We start from the raw sequence: 21,785 nt of genomic DNA, 5'->3' as shown, positions 1-21,785 counted from the left end.
GGGATAGCTTGTTTCTTTTGTGATGTGTTGAATCTAACCATCCCTTTTCATTCTCCCCCGGGGGCATAGTTATTTAATAGGCTGCAAATCATTGTTTCTCTTCACCAAACCTTTTTTTTTTTAAGTTCGATGTGGTTCCATCCACCTTTGCAAGACTTGGTACACCACTAGACAACCCATGAGTACCCTTTGTCTAGTGCCCTATCCTCTCTAGGGTGGCTATTTGGACTCTCTTGGTAAGATAACCATCACCTCTCTAGTCTTGGTAAGTCACTAGGCAACCAACATGCACCCTTTGTCTAATGCCTCGGCTACTTTGGGGTGGGATGCCTTGGGGTAAAAATGGGCTTGAGCTTTTCTTCCAATCCTTTCTTGGTTCCACTTTTTGGGCCTGAGAGGGAGTGTTGAGCTAAAAATTCATCTCATACTCATTAGCTCTTTTAAACAATTCCAAAACATGTACATTGCCAAAAGTTTCATCAAACGAGGAGCGGTTCTAGAGAGTTTCTATGTCCCACATGCAAAACCCTAATTTGTGAGGATCCTTCTGCATCTATAAATAGATAGGCTGCCCACTATTCAGCCCCATCCTTGTTTTACAGGTTTCAACCAATCAACCCTCTTCCACTACCTATCCAGCCCCAAACGACTGCTACTACATAGACTACTTTTTGCAAAAGAGCTTTCCCCCTTTCTTTTGCAAGTTGCCTACCAGCTTTCATGGATTCTTGGAGCTCCTAACCTCTTAACCATGACCCTTACTCCTTCAATGGCCACTTAATTCTTCTTCATGGTAACCTTGGGAGTAGTGTGCCACTTCAAGGTTGTTCTTGCTATTGACATGGCAAAAGTGGCGAGCAAAATTTTGCTGCTTGTAGGTTTGAAAACTCCCCTCCCCTACACCATCTGCTTAATCTCTTGATAGGGGGCTTAGTAATGTTCCAAATGCCTACCATATCCAAGGAAAGCTTGAGACATGGTTATTCAACGATCTTACTTCTCTTCTTGAGTCATATTCAACAATCTTGAACTAGTAATAATAGGGACTAGTAGTTACCTCAACAACTATGGCCCAACCTCCCACTGCTATCGGTGATGGCAATTGATCACCTTCAGGCAATTACATTGTTGCATTTAACAATTCCATCCCTAGAGACTACAGCATTCTAGTTTCCAACTTACATCAGCCTTATTTGCATTTGCATTTGCATCTACATGATGCCATTTTTGTGTTTTCAGCATTTTTCTTCATCAGCCTCTACTCTAACTAGTGGTTACTGCAGTCGGGATCCATCTCCGATGGACGATACACATCAACACCTCCCTCAGCCTACTCCCACAAGAACCACCAGCTGCTGGGCAGCTCTACCCTTGAGCATCTTATATATTCTTTCCTTCATTTACAACATTCACTTCAGAGTTCTCTCTCTTCTCTGTTTGCGTTTGTGTCTTTTTACATTTTGCATTTTGAGTTCTCCATTTTGTATTTATTGCGTTACTGTCAAAGTTATCATGTTTTAGTCATGTTCATGCATTTTGTTTTTTTTTTGTGCAAACCCTAGCATATCTCCACAACATCCAATTAATGAAATGGATAATTAATTGTAAATTTTTTTAATTTAATTAATTATCACTAAAATTTTCTTTTGAAAGGCTGCCTACGTGGCAAACTTGGCCATGTAAGCTGGGAGAAGGCTGTTTGGGGCTCACTAAGTGTGATGCCAACCCTTCTACAGGCAGGAGGAGGAAGGAGAGACTGTTGTTGCTATTGGCGCCTAATCCAGGAGGGAATTCCAGCTACAGAAATTAGGTAGGGAATAGGCCTTCTAGTAGGCATTCTAGGAGCTCACTATAGCATTTATGGCACTTCCTACCGTAGGTGACAGCATCTTGACCCTTCAATGTAGCAGGTGACAGTTTTGGTGACCGTCTCATTGATAATGGCAGTAGATTTGGGCCACTTCTCACCTTAAATTTCTCTCTCATCAGCTTCTTCTCTCGTCCTTTGACATTTTCTCATAAATCATCAGCATATTCCAGCCTTTGATGAAGGGTAGCAATGGTACACTGTTGTCAAACCCTTATTTACAACAGTAACTAGGGTTTACTTAGTTACCTTGGGACCCATGCACATTCATCGAAGACTCGTGCAATAGATCAGTAGCTGTGATTGAACAACTTGCAACTGATTCAAAGGGTACCTCCATCCCCATTTGCTTTGGCCCAAATGCAAGAGTCCAAAAATCAATTTGTGCCCATTCCTTAGTCTAAACAAGGGGCAATTTGATAATTGTTGCTGCTGGTTATTAATGACACCCCATTGTATTGAAATTTGAAGATCAGTCCATATCTGAGTGTGCTTCAAGTTAGTGCAATACAAGTTAAAGAAGTACTGCAAAAGGTGCCAGTTGTTGGGGCCAATCCGATGTTACCTATCCAAGATTAATTGGTATGAATTTTCAGTATTGTAAATTCATGACTTACTGTAATTAAAGTTAAACCAGGTCAATCACCACCCTATTCAGTTACGAAGGCTGGTTTCACGGTTCCATTGCTAGGATCACATAAACTCTCTTGAGTAGGTGGGCCCATGGCACCTAATTGCAAGCCAGAGTTATTGCACATTGCTGAATTTGTAATCAGCTGGGCCCAATTCAGCAACCATGTCATGATATTCTAGTAAAATGGGTTCAGCCATAATGATGCTTTACAATTTGAAGGTTCACAAAGCATTGGGGGTAATGCAATGCTTGATCTTGGAATGGGCATGCAGCATGGGCAGCTTACTGAGAATGTGGATTTTGACCATGAAGTGGGTCTCTCAAGGCCTCAAAATGTTGATAACCAACAACAAGAAGAAGAGGATGATGATCAGTTTAAGGCACATTTGAGGAAAACAGCTGACCTCTTTGCACCATTGGCAAAGATATTTGCAATCCTTGGATGCTTCTTTGAAAGACAGCAAGGGCAAGAAGAAGAAGTCATGTCCTAGACCTTCGGGACCGCATGAGATTCCATAGGAATAACCATTACAACATCAAGATGCACCTAATGTTGGTAATGACCAAAAGCAAATGATGCTAGAGGGGCAAACATAGCAGTTACAAGGCCATCTTGGTAGTGTCAATCCAATGAGTTTTGGACAACAAGGCATGCATGCTAATGTGGAACACCCGGCATACTTGGGTGGTGGATCTAACTTCCATACAATTGCCGGTCAAGGGGCCTCTATGGGGATGTATTGCACGAACTCTTATGGTATGCAGCAAGCAACGCATGGAATGCAAGGCCCAATGTATCTAAGTATGGCAAGTGGAATGCAAAATCCCATGTATCATAATTTTGGCATACGCCTGGGGCACAAAGTGGCATGTTTGGTAATGCATTTGCTAACCTCCATGTGGAATGAATGTTGATCATGTAGATGCTTCATATGATGGTGGTCATGATGCAAAAAAAAAAAACAAATGTACTTTTCCTCTACCCATCATTTTATGATAATGTTGCACCTAAAGGCAAGGCAAAGGACTTCAATGAGAGTGGCAAAGCCATGAAGTTTGAGACCTTCAATGGTACACAAGATAGATTGAAAGCTTTGCACCAATTTGATGCAGCCTACTCAAGAGGCAACTTCACAGAGTCATCAAAGGTACGAAAGGCATCCACTTTCTTCTTGAAGGGTAATGCATTGCAGTGGTGGACATCTGTGTTGATGCAAGGTAGAGCACCCTCAACATGGGTTCAGTTTAAAGAGTTCCATTTAGTAAAATTCAAATTTTCTTGAAAGTGAAAAAGAATAAACAAACAAGAAGATAGGTATCACCAGCATATTTGGTCTTATAGACTCAATTAATACCAATCACCATTAAGCATATCAGAGAGATGGAGATAGATTCATAGGGAGTATATGTGAGGAAGGCTACTCTTTTCTCTACCTCAAGAGGAAAATCACTGCAACTAGACTATCAATATTATCTTAAGATTTCGAAAGATAATGTTTTAGGTATCATTGCACAATCATAGCATACCTTACTTTGACCAAAATCAGCAATACAAACTCGAAATGGCAAAGAGAATTTTCCGTCAAACTTTGGATACCAAAAATCTTCCTCACATTGGAGGGTTTCAAGCGGCTCCAACAAGATATTATCACATTTGAGATCATAATGTACAACATTGTGTGATTCCAAAACTTTCACCTATCAGAAACAAAGTAGCATGTTAAGCTAGTAAATCACATGTACTAATATAAATAGGAGAAATAGGAGAAACCAATCTTTTCATTGCTTTACAGCTGAAGCCCTCAATTACTTCACAGTCTAAATATTCGTGGAATATAAACAGGAGAAATAGGAGAAACCAGTCTTTTCATTGCTTTACATCTGAAGCTCTCAATTTACTTTACAGTCTAAATACAATCTTTATAATCCTATGGTATTAAACATAAGTACAACTTAAAACCCAAATAATTTTAGTGAACCTAAAAACTGCAAAAACAAGATTGAGGCCTAGCAATGGGCAACCTCTCTAATTATAGATAGATGGGTCCTCCCATTTAGGGTTTGGCTTATGGGACATAGACACTCTCTAGGATTGCGTTTCTTTTTCATAAAAGTTTGGTAAATTTGAGCTTTGGGACTGTGATTAAGAGCTCATTAAGTAATAATGCATTTGTAAGCTCAATATGCCCTTCATATTTTGGTGATTGGCACTTTCTTCCCCCTAGGAGCCTTCCACATGATTTGGTATTATAGCCCATCTGAATAGTTTTCTTTTTGCAAGTAAAATGTGGCTGATTATATTACTCAAAAAAACTAATTACAACAGAGTGCTCATGCTCAACAGACTAGCTGGAGCCGATGCAAAGTCACCAATACATCATGTCTACAAGCCTCTCAGGGCGGTCTAGGGGGGATGGGGGCAAGAAGCCATGGGGGGGGGGGGGGGGGCAGGTATATTGTCAAATGGGGCTGCCTGCCTGCATCACAAAGAACAGACCCTGGCCGCCCCACGTATGCATGAAGTGACCGTGAAGCTCCTGACGAGCCCTAGACTCACCCTACACCTGATCCCATCGGCCGCGGAGGGAGTGGATGATGGAGGTCCATAGCTCTGCTAAAGTCACATGTGCTGAAAGTCTCACTCCGCCGATAGCCTCCTAGCACCGCGCCTTCCATATATGCCATCCAGTAAGACTCCCTATGATATCCCATACCTCTGAGCGGTCTGCTGTGGGCTCCAGTACCTGGGGAATGGGTAGAGTCTCCAGATCGACCACTGCGCACGACCCTGCTTCGATCATGAATACCTTGTCCTGCATCCCGGCCTCATACAAAAGGTGACGGCCCTGGCTGACTGCCAGCCAACAGAAAGCTTCCCATGATATACACCCAAGGCTGGGTGCAATGCGTCGAAGGATACGGCATGCTCCTCTCCACACAAGTTGCGCCTCCTCACATGACCGAAGGCAATGATTTGGGGTTTCCAAAGGCTGCTGGGTGCAGCGCTTACAGCCTCCCTCCTGCATCTGGGCAAGCCAGCTTCCCACCGCCAAATCTCCATGTGCCACTAGCCATAAGAAGTACGACACCCTCCTCGGCCTCCACCTATCCCATAGGCGGTGCTAGGAGGTCCATCGGAAGGGCTTTGTGATGCTGTCCTCCGCCCAGTGCCTACTGCGTGATAGCACCCAGTCCATATCCTCCTACATCAGTACATGTCTACCGATCCTAGCAGTGTACTCTAGGAACCCGGGTGGCTTTTTGGCAACCGCAGAGGCCGGCCATAGCCACTCTCCTGGATCCCACTCCAGCTCATCAAGTGGTCTGCCCTCCCAAATCCAAAGGCGCCACTCCTTGAGCTCCTTCCAGAAAACATAGGGGTCCAGTCGCCATGTCTTCCCCTGAAGACCCACTACCCAAATCCTCCTCCACGAAAGGGTGGCAATCCCCTCCTCCCGCCCTCTGTCAAGGGCCAGGCGTCCCCCCTCCTGAACGGCGAAGAAAGTCCCCTGCAGGGCGCCACCCACTCTACCTACCACCTAAAGGGGGATGCCTACTGGTGAAAACCTAGCTGCCCATGCCTCCCTGGGCTCTATCGGCTCTCGTATCGAGAGAGCAAGCCATTCCGGAGGTATTGCTGCGTCTATCTCTCTTCTCCTCAACTCCACTCCTCTTTGGCAGCCTGATACTCGCTGTAACACCTCCCCGTCCGCCATCCTATACACCTCCCGCCATGTCCTGATGGTACGCGCGGGCCGGCCTCCCACCCAGCCCAGTATATGTGGGGTCTGATCTTTGACCTGGAGGTTCCAGATCAGCGGCTAACAATCTATTTCCTCCTGGCAACCTGGGGGGCTAGGGCTCAGGATTAGGGCCTTACAGAGGCCTTGCCACACGCGGAGTAGGCTGCAAAAGAAAGGTGATCTGGGGGGGGTGATCTGGGCTGATGTGAAGATCCATCTCAGGGACGGCCTCCAATCACCGCCAAGCCTCGATTTGGAATCCTGAAGGTCCTCCTGCAATAAGACCTTCCAGGTCTGCCCGCTTGGTGTGAGACCGCGGACAACTAGCTTTCCTAAGAGGGCCATACTCTGATACTCTGGGTCTATGATCCCAAGCCCTCCCTCTGACCTATGTCGTATGATGGTTGCCCACACCAGCTTGGCCCTGGAATCGCTGGAGCCATCAGACCCAGACCAAATGAAATTCCACATTAGGCAGCGAAGCTGCATTACACACGATGAGGAGAAACACCAACACAAGGTGATGTACCAGGCCGTCGCTAGGAGGACCTGGTTAATCGCCAGGGCTCAACCGGCTAGTGAGAGGCGAACTGTGCTCCAGTAGGTCAGCTTCCTCCGAATAGAATCAAGGACAGGAAGAAACTGCTAGCAGGAGTGATGTCGAGTCCCACCTGGAACCCTAGGTATCGAACGGTCTACCCTCTGCTCACCCATCTAAATCCCAGGTGGACGCTCCACTCCGTGCTGGAGTCCGGGTCTGTGAGAAAACCAACCAACTTTCGCCAGTTGATTTTCGCTCCCGCTGCAACGCAGAACACGTCAAGAGCCAGCCTCATTCTCTCCAGCATCACCTCATCGTCCTCTATGTAGAGGGCTGTGTTATCTGCGTACTCTGAGTCTAACAACTCAATCTCCTCTCTCAATGGAAGTCGGAGGCCGCGTAATCCGCTCACACATGACCTGAGGAAGTGAAACATCGCCTCTGCGAAGAGTAGGAACAGGTATGGGGCCAAGGGACAGCCCTATCGAACCGATCTCTCCAGCTAAAACTCCTCCCCTCGCCTTTCGCCTATGAGAACCCTGCTGGTGGCCAATCTGTACAAGCTAGAGACCCCACGAATCCAAGCGTAGGGGAATCCCAACTTCACCATGGTGCCCTCTAGGAAATCCCAGTCCACCCTATCGTAAGCTTTCTCGAAATCCAAGAGTAATACTACCAGTCTCTGCCCACTGTGCTGAGCCCACTCTATCGCCTCAAAGAATGTAAATACATTGTCTAGGATGCTCCTATCCTGGACAAAGCTTGCATGTGTGTCATGAATGATATCTGGAAGCACGGGGCGTAATCGCCTACCAATCATCTTTGCGAGTGCCTTATAGGCCACTGACAATAAGGTGATCGGTCTCCACTGGGAGAGCTCCAACTGGTCTCCCCCTTTGGGAAGAAGACTGATAAAGCTTGCCGAGAGACTCCTTGGCATCTGTCCTGAGGTAAAGATCTCTTGGAAAGCCTCCTCCCCCGGGCATTTCTGCCCATGTATGGAAAGCCTCCTCTAGTTCCCTCTCTATGAAGGGGGCTAGGAGGGAGTGTCCTATCTCCTCTGTGAGGAGGGACGGGATGTGATCCTATACCTGCTGTCTGCATCTTTGTCCTCTAGCTGAAGCTGTCTCCTGCTAGAAAAGGCGCGTGTAATAGTCGGTGGCAATCTCCATCACCTCATCTGGGCTAGAACAGGTCCTCCCATGCTAATCCCGAAGGCTGCGTATCTGCTCTCCTGCGGTGTGGATCTAGTGTACCTGGAAGAACTCCCTGCACATCGTGTCCCCCTTCCGCGCATAAAAGGCTGCTGAGGTGAGGAAAGAGAACTCCGAGCGCCTGTCCTCTAGGCCAGCAATGGCTGCACGAACGCGCACCTCTTGTGCGTGGCCAGCAATCTCTGCATGGCTGCAAGGTCCCGCCGGAGTGCCCTCTCCTCCTCCCAACATTGCTGCTTGGCTTGTATGGCTGCCTCTTGGCAGATTCTGCTTGACTCGACTAGGACCTCTGCAACCTCCTCTGGTATCCGGTCCCTCCTGTCCCACTCTCTGGTCCAAATTTGCTCTATCTGTCTCGACACCTCCTCCCTCCTATAGATCGAGTCACGGATCCGATAGGATTGTGTATCTAGGGCCGATGCTGGGGGGTCAAGTGTCAGGAGAACCAGGCAATGATCGGATAACGTGGTGCCTACCAACTGCTCAATCTGGCCTCGACGAGAGCCTCCCCACTCTCCCACATAAAACCTGTCCAACCACTCCAGCAGGACTCCACCTAGCCGCCTGTATCCCCAGGAGAAGTCCAACGCCCTCTCCCTCCTGTGGAAGGCAAGGTCTTTCCAGGCATCACGTGCTCGGACTGCAAGCAAAAAGACCTCCCATGCCTCCTGCTCCTCCCCAACCATGCCCTGGTAGTTTCTTTCTCTGCCCTGCTAGTCCTCCAAAGCCTCCAGGTTGTTGAAGTCTCCTCCAACAATCCAAGAGTCCACCTCTGGGAGTCTAGCTGCAATCTCCACCCAAAACCTGTTGCGTGCCCTAACCTCCGTAGGGGCATAGACATTGAGGACTCCAATACACGAGTCCCCAATATCAAGTCTGACCCATAGAACCCTTCTTGCCACTATCGTCCCGTGGTCTCGTACACAAGTGGTGAGACTTGGGCCAATAGAGGTGCATACGCACTCCTGTCGTGGGCACCTATGGTGTACTCACAGTAAGTGTGCGAGCTGCCCAGAAGTACCTTCCCAACCCGCTGAGCCTGGGTGAGGGTGAGCTTGTGCTCCTGCAGAAGCAAGATGTCGATCCGTCCGGCAAGGGCAGACTACAACTCCTGCCGAACAATCAACTTCCTGCAGCCATGGGCCCCACTGTAGTGGAGACTGTTCACATTCCAGGATGCAAGATGTAAGCTCATGGGGAAACCGGTGACTGACCGAACAGGCATCTGTTCGGTGTGGATGCTGCAGATGAGGAGGAAAGACTGTGAGGCATGCAAGTGCGCTTTGCCGCCGGTCTGGATGGTGAACTCTAGTCCCCCATCGTGGCCCTCGGCCGGACCATAGGGGTGAAAGATGCTCCAGGTGGTACTATCAATGCATCTATCAGCCATGCTGAAAATCGCGACTCTGTACACTGGTAGAAGCAGGCCGCTTGTGCCGGGGGCCACTCGATCACATCTCTCGAAGCTCTCCACTGTGGTGGGGTCGAAAGATAATGCTCAAGTGTGGGATCTTGGCGCCAACCCACCACTTAATGTCCATCATGCAACCTGGCCACTGTTGTGCAAACAGTGCTAATCCTTCATCTCCCATCCATTGGGAGATGTGATCCGCCACCACCTGACTCTTCCACTCCTCCTCAATCTGTGTAGTCGTCCACTCCTCTGAGTAAGATGACTGAAGAAAAAAGGCATAGTTTGGTCCATCCGGTGGTGCTAGTAGATGGACCTTGCCCCTCCTTGACTTACGAACCATGAAGATCCCCACCTCTAGAGGTAGTGGGAACTCTCCGCGCTCCGCAACTCGCAGGTAGGACCATGGGCCACTGCGGAAGAACTCTTGTGGCAACAGCTGTGTGTGTCTCAGGAAAGTGTGGCGGGTGGCAGGGGCGGATGAGCTGGTGTGTGGGAGGGGAAAGACTGCTGGTGCGCGGAGGAGGTAGGTGTGTGTAGCTCATCACCTCCTGTGGGAGGAGGGAGGGTGGGTCTCGGGGGGCTCACCTGACCTGGGTGCGGATCAGGGGGGGTGCTCGGTAGGGGGGGTGATGGGGGGGAAGAGGATCGAGGGATGGTGGGATGGCTGGAGGGGGGCGCGGGTTGGGGTGGGTGAGGGGCCTATGGGAACTCAAGCAAGGTAGTCTGTGGCATGGGTAGAGAATGTGGGGGGTTGCGGTCCTGTCGGGTGGGGCGGACAGGGGGGTGCTGTGGAGTGCTCTACCGAGAGGGGGTCACTCGCCCGCCAACACCCTGCTAACGAAGCTGGGTCTAAAAAGCTGGCTGCGCCCCCCCCTTGCTATCTCCCTCTCTGTCGTCCCTGGACCCATGTGAAACCGTCAGCATCCACCTGCAGACCTGTGGGCGGAGCCGCCTTGGCTCCGAAACGCGTACAAAAACTGTTGCCTAATGCCCAAAGTCGTGGCAGCGTAGACACTGCCTTGGTTGCCCAGTCACAATGACCTGCTGCCTAAAGGAGTGCCCGCCTGTCTCAATCTCTAGGAACTATGGGATATTCTTGACCTCTTTCACTGCCACCCATACCTTTGGGACTCTTGCTGTTGTTACTGCATCTGCGAAAGACACGGGAAGGATAGTGCCGAAGAGCCGTCCAAAGTCTTCCACCAACTGGTGATACTCAATCGCTAGGCCGGGGAAAAGAAGGGTGACCGGGTGTCGAAGAAACCTGTTGTGGAGTGCAAACGCCTCCACAGTAAAGCCATTGTACCAAGGGACCATGTATATGACCCCCTTCCTGGACGCATATGGTGAATTGGCGAGTAGCTCACGAGCTGCGTCTGCCGAGCTGAGCCGGACCATGAAGATCCCTTGGCCCAATAGGACCGCCTCCATGATCTACGCTGTGCCGATGCGCAACGTGGAGTGAAGCCAGTCCCGAAGCTGGGCCCTGGCTGGGGAATGTCCCACTACCTGACCATAAATCGTTGTTTCCATTAGCTCCAGCTCTTTAGCTCGGACGGCTAAGAGCTGCTCCTCAGAGAGGACTACACGCAAGGTGTTTGACTGGGAGGCACTCACTGAGTGCGCCGGCGTCTGACCATAGGTTTCCATTGCGCGTTCCTTCTGGGAGAACCCACCTATCACGCTGCTATGCTACTGGATGGGGAGTTGCTACAGGGGGAGGGAGCAACTGGAGGGGGGGGGGGGGGTCGGCGAAGGGGGAGATTTCTGCTTTCGATAGCGGTGGTGTGACAGTCTGACAAAGGGCCAGGCCTCCAGGCAGGACAGCACGCGGGGGGCAGGGGGTTGGAGGGGAGGAAAAGATAGGCAAGGGCGGGGCGGCAGCTGGGGGGGTGCAGGTGGGCGCAGGCAGAGGGGGCAGGGCAGGCGCTGCCCCCGGGTGCAAGCGGTGCGGAAGACACAGGCGGTGGCGCAGGGAGCTGGTGATGGGGGCCCTGGCGATGGCGAGGGGGGTGGGGCGCAAGCGATGACGAGGGGAGTGGTGATGGTCCTGTCGACGGCGAGGGGGGGTGATGCTGGCAATGGCGCTGATCCGGCGAGGCATGACGATCAGACGGGGCGGGTGGGATAGCTCGCGCGACGTGACGGGCAGGAGAGCCAAGTTGCGTAGAGAATATTATCAACCCATCTGAATAGTTATTTCATTGACCTTCTGCTTGACATGTCTTTGTGCAAATAACTAAGGAGGAGTCGTTTCCCTTGATTCCTTGGTAATCCAACATTATGTTTTGGTTCTTTTGTAAAATATATTGACTTTGTCATTACTAACAAAATGTCACCCACAATTGGTAAATTACATTCTAGAACCAGTAGATATACCTGTCTACTTCTCCATATAAGTGACCTAAAAATAGACAATCAAAGAGAAACTTCACAAGGGACTATCTCCTAGATTTACATGCTACCATGGTAATAACATGATTCTAGGCTAATCACAAAGCCTAAAATTCCCAATAGGCAAACAAATGGATGAACCCCAACCCTTAATGGTTACCACCTAAAGATCAAAACATTTTACAAAAATGAATGCTGCTGGCTAGGCTCTGCAAAGTGCTGAAACATTTGCAAGAAACATTTTCTTTAAGGGTGAAATCAAAGCTAGTGTCTAGGACCAGTAGCTTAAGTGCATGTTCCACACTTAGGTGGAGTAACTGAACCGCAACTGAACCACAACCTAACGCAAACCAGTAATTAACTTCACCACAGCCTTGCAGCTGTGGAAAAGCAGATTACAAGTCACTTTGTTATCTGTTTTTCAGACGCAAGAATGATCAGTATTGTTTGATCTTTCCTTCCAAAGAAAAGAAAATTCTATTAATAACACCTCAGAAAGATTCCCTGAGGTAAATACAAAGTATAGAATAAGGCCTGCAAGGGACTACTTAGATCATAGATACAATGGCTGGGTAATCAACCAGTCTGGTGGGCTGTAATGCCAGACCATATGTGATTCAACAAGGAAGAAGGTGCCAGATTCCATGTCCACATAAAACCATCTCTTGTCCTCCTCTTACTCTCAGAATCGCCCTCTCTCCCATCTCCCACAGTGCCATTGTTTGATCTTCTACCTGTTTTCAGAACAAATCCATCCTAATATAAAGCACTTGAACAGATGATCCAAGTCAAAAACAAATACAAAGAAGACTTCTCTAAGTGACTTTCCTACACCACTTGATACTAATAGCTCCATGAGAGCTTTTTAGCTGCATGTTGACATTTTGCCAAATAATATAGGCGATGCATTGTGCAGGTTAGAGATGCTGCAGGTTATGGACTTTAAGATCCAAGGGGCTGATTCCAAGAAGCACACCAAGACAAACTATGTGAGGACAGGAAGGGCTCACTACTTGTTTAACCATGGAATGACTTTTCTGTTATCACATGCCAATAAAAATACAGGCTTATGGTATTTTTCACGAAAGTTGTAACATGCTTGAGAATCTTTGTTTTTGTTGCAAATAAAGTGTGGCTAATTATATTACTTCAGAAAAAACCTGAATACAAAGAAGTGCTCATGCTCAACAGACCAAGCTGGAGCTTGTGAAAGTCACAGATACATCATATATACAAGCCTCTCAAGGCGGTCTGGGGGGGATAGGGACTAGAAGCCATGGAGGGGGGGTGTATTGCCATCTGGGGCTGCCTGCCTGCATCACAAAGAACAGGTCCTGGCCGCCCCAAGTGCGCCTGAAATGACCTCGGAGCTCCTGACGAGCTCTGGACTCGCCCTGCACCTGATCCCATCGGCCTCGAAAGGAGTGGATGATGGAGGTCCAGAGCTCCGCTAGGGTCGCCTGTACTGAAAGTCTCTCTCCCCCAAAAGCCACCTGACACCGCGCCTTCCAGATATGCCAACCAATAAGACTCCCTATGATTTCCCATACCTCAGAGCGGTCTGCTATGGACTCCAGTACCTGGCGGATGGGAAGAGCCTCTAAACCCACCACTGCGCACGACGCATCCCGCCCTCATACAGAAGGTGATGGCCCTGGCTGACCGCCTGCCAACAGAAAGCACCCCAAGAGATACATCCAAGGCTGGGTGCTATGCGGCGCAAGATGCGACATACTCCTCTCCACACGAGTTGTGCCACCTCACAAGACCAAAGGCAGTGCTTTGGTTTTTCCATTGATTGTTGTGTGCAGCACTTACAAACTCCCTCCAGCATCTGGGCAAGCCAGCTTCCCACCGCTCCATGTGCCACCAGCCATACAAAATATGATACCCTCCTCGGCCTCCAGATGTCCCATAGGCCGCGCTAGAAGGTCCGTCGGAAAGGCTCCGTGATGCTGTGCTCTGCCGAGTGCCTGCTACGTGATGGCGCCCAATCCATGTCCTCCCGTATCAGTACGTGTCTGCCAATCCTGGCAGTGTACTCCAAGAACCTCGGTGGCTTCTTTGTGTCCGCAGTCGCTGGCCAAAGCTCCAGAGGTGCCACTCCCTAAGCTCCTGCCAAAAGACAAAAGGGTCCAGCCGCCATGTCTTCCCCTGAAGGCCAACCACCCAGATCCAGAGGTGCCACTCCCTAAGCTCCTGCCAAAAGACAAAAGGGTCCAGCCGCCATGTCTTCCCCTGAAGACCAACCACCCGCAGTGGCTGGCCAAAGCTCTAGAGGTGCCACTCCCTAAGCTCCTGCCAAAAGACAAAAGGGTCCAGCCGCCATGTCTTCCCCTGAAGGCCAACCACCCGCAGTGGCTGGCCAAAGCTCCGGAGGTGCCACTCCCTAAGCTCCTGCCAAAAGACAAAAGGGTCCTTCCTGGATCCAAAGGTGCCACTCCCTAAGCTCCTGCCAAAAGACAAAAGGGTCTAGCCGCCATGTCTTCCCCTGAAGGCCAACCACCCAGATCCTCTTCCATGAAAGGACAGCTAACCCCTCATCCTGGTGCCCTCTGTCAAGAGCTCGACGCTCCCCCTCCTACACTGTGAAAAAGATCCCAAGTGGAGCGCCACCCACTCTTCCTGCCACCTGTAGGGGGATGCGAGCTGGTGAAAACCTAGTGGCCCATATCTCCCCGGGCTCTATCAGCTCTCGAATCGGGGGGGCAAGCCACTCCTAAGATATTGCTTCGTCTATCTCCCTTCTCCTCAGCTCCACTCCTCGCTAGCAGCCTGATGCATGCTTCAGCACCTCCTCGTCCGCCATCCTGTACACCTCCCGCCATGTCCTATTGGTACGAGCCGGGCTAGCCTCCCATCCAGCCCACTGGATGTGGGGGCGCTCGCCAATCTGTGCCCCTTCCCAATCCCTGACCTGGGGGTTCCAAATCACCGGTTGACGGTCAATCTCCTCCTGGAAGCCTGAGGGGCTCTGGATAAGGGCCTTGCAGAGGCCCTGCCACACACGGAGCAAGCTGCGTAGGAAGGATGATCTGGGGGGGCGATCTGGGCTGACGTGAAGATCCATCTCAGGGACGGCCTCCACTCACTGCCAAGCCTAGGTCTACAGTCCTGAGCACCCTCCTGCAATAGGACCTTCCAGGTCTGCCCTCCCGGTGTGAGGCCTCGGACAACTAGCTTGCCCAGGAGGGTCATACTCTGATACTCTGGGTCTATGATCCCAAGCCTTCACTCTAACCAATGTCGTATAATGGTCGCCCACGCCACTTTGGCTCTAGAATCCCTGGAGCCGTCTGACCGGGACCAAAGGAAATTCCGCACTAGGCGGCGAAGCTGCATTACGCAGGAGAAGGAGAAGCACCAACACGAGGCGATGTACCAAGCCGTCGCTAGGAGCACCTGGTTAACTACCAGGGCTCGGTCGGCTAGTGAGAGGCGAGCCGTGCTCCGGTAGATCAGCTTCTTCCGAATAGAATCGAGGACTGGAAGAAACTGCTTGGCGGGAGTAATGTCGAGTCCCACCTCGAACCCTAGGTACTGGACGGTCTGTCCTTTGCTCACCCATCTAAATCCCAGGTGGACGCCCCACTCCGTGCTAGAGTCCGGGTCTGTGAGGAAACCAACCGACTTTTGCCAGTTGATTTTCACTCCCGCTGCAGAACAGAACACCTCAAGAGCCAACCTCACTTTTTCAAGCATCAACTCGTCGTCCTCTATGTAAAGCGTTGTATCATCTGCATACTCTGAGTCTAACAACTCGGTCTCCTCTCTTACTGGAAGTCGGAGGCCATGTAAACCGCTCACACGTGACCTAAGGAAGTGAGACATCGCCTCTGCAAAGAGAAGGAACAGGTACGGAGCCACGGGGCAGCCCTATCGGACTGATCTCTCCAGTCGAAACTCCTCCCCTCCCCTCCCTCCTATGAGAACCCTGCTGGAGGCCGATCTATAAAGTGCGGAGACCCCAAAATTCCAAGCCTGGGGGGAACCCAACCTCACCATGGTGCCATCTAGGAAATCCCAATCCACCCTGTCATAGGCTTTCTCAAAGTCCAAGAGTAGTACGGCCAGTCTCTGCCCACTATGCTGGGCCCACTCTGTCGCCTCAAAGAAGGTGAATACATTGTCCAGGATACTCCTATCCTGGACAAAGCCTGTTTGTGTGTCATGGATGATGTTAGGAAGCAAGGGACGTAGTCGCCTACCAATCATCTTTGCCAGTGCCTTATAGGCCACTGACAGTAAGGTGATCGGTCTCCACTGGGAAAGCTCCAACCGGTCTCCCCCTTTGGGGAGAAGACTGATAAGGCCTGCCGATAGACTCCCTGGCATCTGTCCTGAAGTGAAAATCTCCTAAAGGCCAACAGTAGGGGGTCTTTCACCACTTCCCAGAAGGTAGTGAAGAAAGCCTTAGAGAGGCCATCCTTTCCCGGGCATTTCTACCCGTCCTGTGTATGGAAAGCCTCCTCTAGTTTCTTCTCTGTGAAGAGGACTAGGAGGGAGTGTCCCATCTCCTCTGTGACACGGGATGGGATATTATCCCAAACCTACTGCCTACCTCGCTGTCCTCTAGCTGACGCTGTCTCCTGCTGGAAGAGGCGACTATAGTAGTCGATGGCAATCTCCATCACCTCATTTGGGCAAGAACGGATCCTACTAATCTCAGAGGCTGCGTATCTGCTCTCCTGAGGTGCGAGGCTGGTGCACCTGAAAAAACTCCCTATGCATCGTGTCCCCCTTCCGCACCTAGAAAGCTGCTGAGATGCGGAAAGAGAACTCAGAGCGCCTGTCCTCTAGACCAGCAATGGCTGCTCGCGCACGCACCTCCTGTGCGTGGAGAGTGGGATCCCTTGGTGCTACCTGTAATAATCTCTGCGTGGCTGCAAGGTCCCGTCGAAGTGCTCTCTCCTCCTCCCAGCTCTGTTTTCTGGCCTGTATAGTTGCCTCTTGGCAGATCCTGCTCGACCCAGCTAGGGCCTCTGCAACCTCCTTTGCAATTTTCCCCCTCCTGCCCCACTCTCTGGTCCAAATCTGCTCTATCTGTCTCGTCACCTCCTCCCTCATGTAGATCGAGTTAGAGATCCGACAAGATCATGAATCTAGGGCAAATGCTGGGGGATCTAGTGTTAGGAGAACCGGGCAATGATCGGACAACGTGGTGCTCGCCAACTGCCCAATCTGGCCTCCCCAGAGCCTTCCCACTCCCCCACATAAAACCTATCCAACCGCTCCAGCAGGGCTCCACCTAGCCGTCTGTATCCCCAAGAGAAGTCCAGCGATCTCTCCCTCCTGTGGAAGGCAGGGTCTCTCCAAGCATCGCGTGCTCCTACTGCCAGTAGAAACACCTCCCATGCCTCCTGCTCCTCCCCGGCCATGCCCAGGTAGTTTCTCCCTCTGCCCTGCTGGTCCTCCAAAGCCTCCAGGTTGTTGAAGTCTCCTCCAACAATCCAGGAGTCCACCTCTGGGAGTCCTTCCGCGATCTTCACCCAAAACCTGCTGCATGCCCTAACCTCCGTGGAGGCATAGATATTAAGGACTCCAAGGCAAGAGTCCCCGATATCCAATCTGATCCATAGCACCGTTCCTGCCACTATCGTCCCGTGGTCGCGAACACAAGCGGTAAGACTCGGACCAATAGAGGTGCACACACCTCAACTCCTACCGTGGGCACCTATGGCGTGCTCCCAGTAAGTGTGTGAGCTACCTCGGAGTACCTTCCCTACCCGTTGGGCCTGGGCGAGGGTGAGCTTATGCTCTGTAGAAGTAAGATGTCGATCCATCCGGCCAGGGCAGGCTACAGCTCCTGTCGAACAATCAGTTTCCTGGAACCCCGTGCCCCACTATAGTGGAAGCTATTCACATTCCAGGATGCAAGGTGTAAGCTCATAGGGAAACCTGTGAGTGCCTGAACAAGCATTTGTTCAGTGTGGAGGCTACTGATGACAAGGAGGAGCTATGAGGCATGCAGGTGCGCTTTGCTGCCAGTCTAGACGACGCGCTCCATTCCCCCATGGTGGCCCTTGGCCGGACCATTGGGGTGATAGACATTCCAAGTGGTACTACCAATGCATCTATTAGCCATGCGAAGAGTCGAGACTCTATGCACTGGTAGAAACGGGCTGCCTGTGCCAGGGACCACTCGATCACATCCCTCGGAGCCCTCCACTGTGGAGGGGCTCGAAAGATAATGCTCAGGTGAGGGACCTCGGCACCAGCCCACCAGTTAATGTCCATCATGCAACTAGGCCACTGTTGTACAAACAATGCTAGTCCTTCTTTTCCCATCCACTGGGAGGTGTAGTCCGCCACCTGAATCTTCAACTCTTCCTCTATTTGTGTCGTCGTCCACTCCACTACTTTTGGGACTCCTGCCGCTGTCACTACATCCGTCAAGGATGCGGGAAGAATAGTGCCGAAGAGCCGACCAAAGTCTTCCACCAACTGGCGATACTCTATTGCCAGGCCGGTGAAAAGAAGGGTGACTGGGTGCCGGAGAAACCTGTTGTCGAGTACAAACGCCTCCACAGTAAAGCCACTGTACAGGGGACCTATATATGACCCCCTTCGCGGACGCATATGGTGAACTGGCAAGTAACTCACAAGCTGCATCTGTCGAACTGAGCTAGACCATGAAGATCCCTTGGCCCAATAGGACCGCCTCCACAATCTGCGCTATGCCGATGCGCAGTGTGGAGTGAAGCCAGTCCCGAAGCTGGGCCCTAGCTGGAGAATGTCCTACAACCTGACCATAAATTGTTGTTTCCTTTAGCTCCAGCTCCTTAGCTCTGACGGCTAAGAGCTGCTCCTCAGAGAGGACGACGCACAAGGTGTTTGACTGGGGGGCACTTGCTGAGTGCGCCAGCGTCTGACCAGAGGTTTCCATTGCACGTCCCTTCTGCGAGACAACCAGTCACGTCGCGGTGCTACCTGGTGGGAGGGGTAGTTGCTGCAGATAGAGGGAACAACTAGGGGGTGGGAGGATCAATTGTAGGGGGGAGAGGGGGTGGGTGGGGGGGTGGACTATGCTAGTTTCCGTGGGAAGGAGGCCTGGCAGGGGGGGCAGACAGGCGGCCGTTGCAAAACGTCAGGGTGGGGGGGCGCGAACAGTGCGGGGGCGAAGATCGGACGGCCACAATCAGTCGGACGGGGCGATCGGTCGGATGGCCACGACCAGTCGCACAGCGCGAACAGTGTGGGGGCGATCAGTCAGGGCGGGGCGATCAGTCGGATGGCGGGCGATCAGTCGGCGGACGGCGCGGGCAGACGGACGGGCATGTGTAGTTGGGGCAGGGGGACAATATCGCAACATGACGGGCATGAGCTCCTGATCTTTCTTAGGCATGGAAACCATCTAATGCTTGAGAATCATATAAAAAGCTTAGCAGAAATTATTACTTTCTTAAAGAGAACAGTTGCCAAATACTTACTGCCTGAAGTACAGCTGCATAAATCTCCAAGTAAAGAGGTAGGCTCAGGTAGAAAGAGTTACTTAAGCTTTCTGAGTCATTTTTTTCCCTTTCAAACTGCAAGTTGTGATGTTGGCGCCAACGGCGCAGGCTGCATTTATAGTGCTTGAGGACAATTATATACGATTCAATGTCAACACCATAGTCCAAGAGCTGGCAAATCCTATGATCTCCAATAAACTTCTCAAGAATTTCAACCTCAGAATACACATCAAAAAATTTACAAGGGTCATGGGGACCCTTTGATAGACTCATTGTCTTCAAAACTACAGACTTACTTTGCAAATTTTCACCTTCTTTATGTATGCAAGTTGCTGTATATATCTGTCACATAAACTCATCAAGTAACTGCATATCAGATCCTTTTAGGTTCCAAAAATCTCTGAATTCACAATATAAAACATTTCATTCTACAGCAAGTAAAACTGACCTGAGCAAAGGCACCATGTGCAATCCGCTGTCTATTTGTGTAAAGGGAGGAATCAAACAGATCCTTCCATACCAACTTAAGGATTCGAAAAGCTGATGGGTGAAAATTTTTCATCCTCTTTCTCAGAAAAGGAAGTATTTTTGCATTGGAGGCATGATTAATATCTAAATCCAAAGTAAAGGGATATAATTTTTTTTCAAACTGATTTAGAAAAAGCAATCACTATCAGGATTTTTCTGCTTTTCAGAAAAAATAAACTAAACTTTGGGACAACAAAGCACATGAAGTATAAAGAATACTTAGCCTGCATGCATGCTGACAGAAATGATGGTGCCTAGGGAGAATGTTTAATCCAGAGAGCGATAGCATTCAGGCAATTTACAGTTCATGAAAGTAGATCCCATTACTTCAGCATGGAGGAAAAGAAAAAGAGACTGCTATAGTTTCTTGACGTGTTTAAATTAAGCCACATTAGTGTAGCCTGTTAGGGTATAGCTCTAGCTAATAGCAGTGCAGCTCTAGCAAGCCAGAGCAAAGCTTCGCAAAGCTACTGGTAAGGTCTAGCAATACCATGGAAACAAGATTTTTGCTTTCACTAGGAGCACTTTTATCAGGCCCAGCTTTCGATGGACTATCTTTTTGCAAACAACCGCTTTTGCAGCTCTCACTGGCCACCTACTTTTACAAGTTTTACAAGGTCACAATGATGGAAGCAGCAGCCCACCCAATATTAAGCTAAAAAATGCATTATCACTTAATTAGCTCTTAATTACAGCCCCAAAACTCAAAATTACCAGACTTTTATTAAAAAGAAATGCTATCCCAGAGCATGTTTGTGTCCCAAAAGCCAAACCCTAATTTGGAAAGACCCATCCATCTATAAATAGACAGGCTGTCCACCACTTATACTTAATCCCGCTTTGTAGATTGCTGGTTACTACCTTTGTTGTCCACACCCTGTTGCAGAGGATATCTTAGTTCGAGCTCCTATCTACTACTGTCGAACATCAAGCACCTGCTGTCTAGCCATCTAAATCAGCTGACAACCTGCTTTTCAGCCTGTGTTCAGTACTAGATCTGTTGTTGTCATTGTCATTTGGGATCTGATTGCTATCACCAACCTACCATGTGGCAAATTTGCTTGCGTGCTGCTTCTGCAGTAGCCGACTACATGTCATGTGGCCTTTCAGCCTACGTTTTGCTGACTGCAATTTACGCATCCCTTCCTAGGAACTCCACTGCACCTTCTAGGCCTTCTTCCCCACCTTGCCATATGCAATGGTGGCCACACACTTAGCCTTTCATTTCAAGTCTTCCACTGCATTTACCCACACATACACATTTGCATTATTGCACTTAATCATTCAATTCATTTTTCATTTCAGTTTTGTTTTTCTTTTTAAAGCATCTCACTGAAGACCTCTATGATTGTAGATCTTACTCTCTTTTGCAAATTTTGTTTTCAGTGCAAGGCTAACATACAGGTTTGTCTAGTCCTACCTGGGTTGGAGACATGGGATGCACACCATTCCATTCATAGTTTCATTTTCCTAGGAGTTTTACTCTTCTATTAGCATGGAGGCTTCCCCTCCTAAGGCGGATCGTATAGCATCTCTCTTGATGCTATCATGGCACTGACTTCTACCTCACTCTTCCAATCCGGATGCCTCTTCTCATCATAGTTCTCGGCACCACATGAAGACCGACATTTGGCTCCTCTTCCTCCTTCGGTGTCACCATTCCAGGTTGAGGAGGTTCCTACCCTTCTTGGTATTCTACAAGTTTTGGTACTTGTCTTCGACATCGGCCTCCCCCCCCCCCCCCCCGCCCGGGTTTGTACCTTCACCCTTTGCATTGCATAATTTCATCATCTTTGTACTAGGGCGCTTGGACAAGTGAACAATTTTTCCACAAGGGACACTGTCCAAGTGGCATCTGCTAGATAAGCATTTCACAGCATGTAGCATACTCATTGTGCAGAGCACCACTAGATGGATCCTAAGTTGTTTCCATTGGTGGTTTATACACCACACCACCATTACTTCCTCACCATTCCCTCATCATCGACATCCTCGAGTG

The 21,785-nt window shown here is 49.9% G+C and overlaps 1 protein-coding gene across 3 annotated transcripts in view; it reads right to left on the bottom strand.

Annotated features, from left to right (window-relative positions):
- LOC148011277 (uncharacterized) overlaps nt 1-21,785 on the bottom strand; it is a 193,452-nt gene that overhangs the window by 126,288 nt on the left and 45,379 nt on the right. Inside the window, exons 3-5 of one of the 3 annotated variants that reach the window (XM_087669993.1) lie at nt 19,707-19,870; nt 19,238-19,600; nt 4,029-4,199 (exon numbers count right to left, since the gene is read on the bottom strand). In XM_087669993.1, the coding sequence (XP_087526119.1) occupies nt 4,029-4,199; nt 19,238-19,600; nt 19,707-19,870 (698 nt within the window). Of the gene's footprint in view, nt 1-4,028; nt 4,200-12,346; nt 12,542-19,237; nt 19,601-19,706; nt 19,871-21,785 lie in introns of those variants that run through there. The other 2 variants (XM_087669994.1, XM_087669995.1) reach the window with 2 other exon arrangements.

The sequence above is a fragment of the Lygodium microphyllum genome, chromosome 28, assembly GCF_053477565.2.
Source record: "Lygodium microphyllum isolate KBCC chromosome 28, Lygodium_microphyllum_v1.1.10, whole genome shotgun sequence".
Lineage (NCBI taxonomy): Eukaryota > Viridiplantae > Streptophyta > Polypodiopsida > Schizaeales > Lygodiaceae > Lygodium > Lygodium microphyllum.
This window is presented reverse-complemented; position numbering and strand designations above follow the sequence as displayed.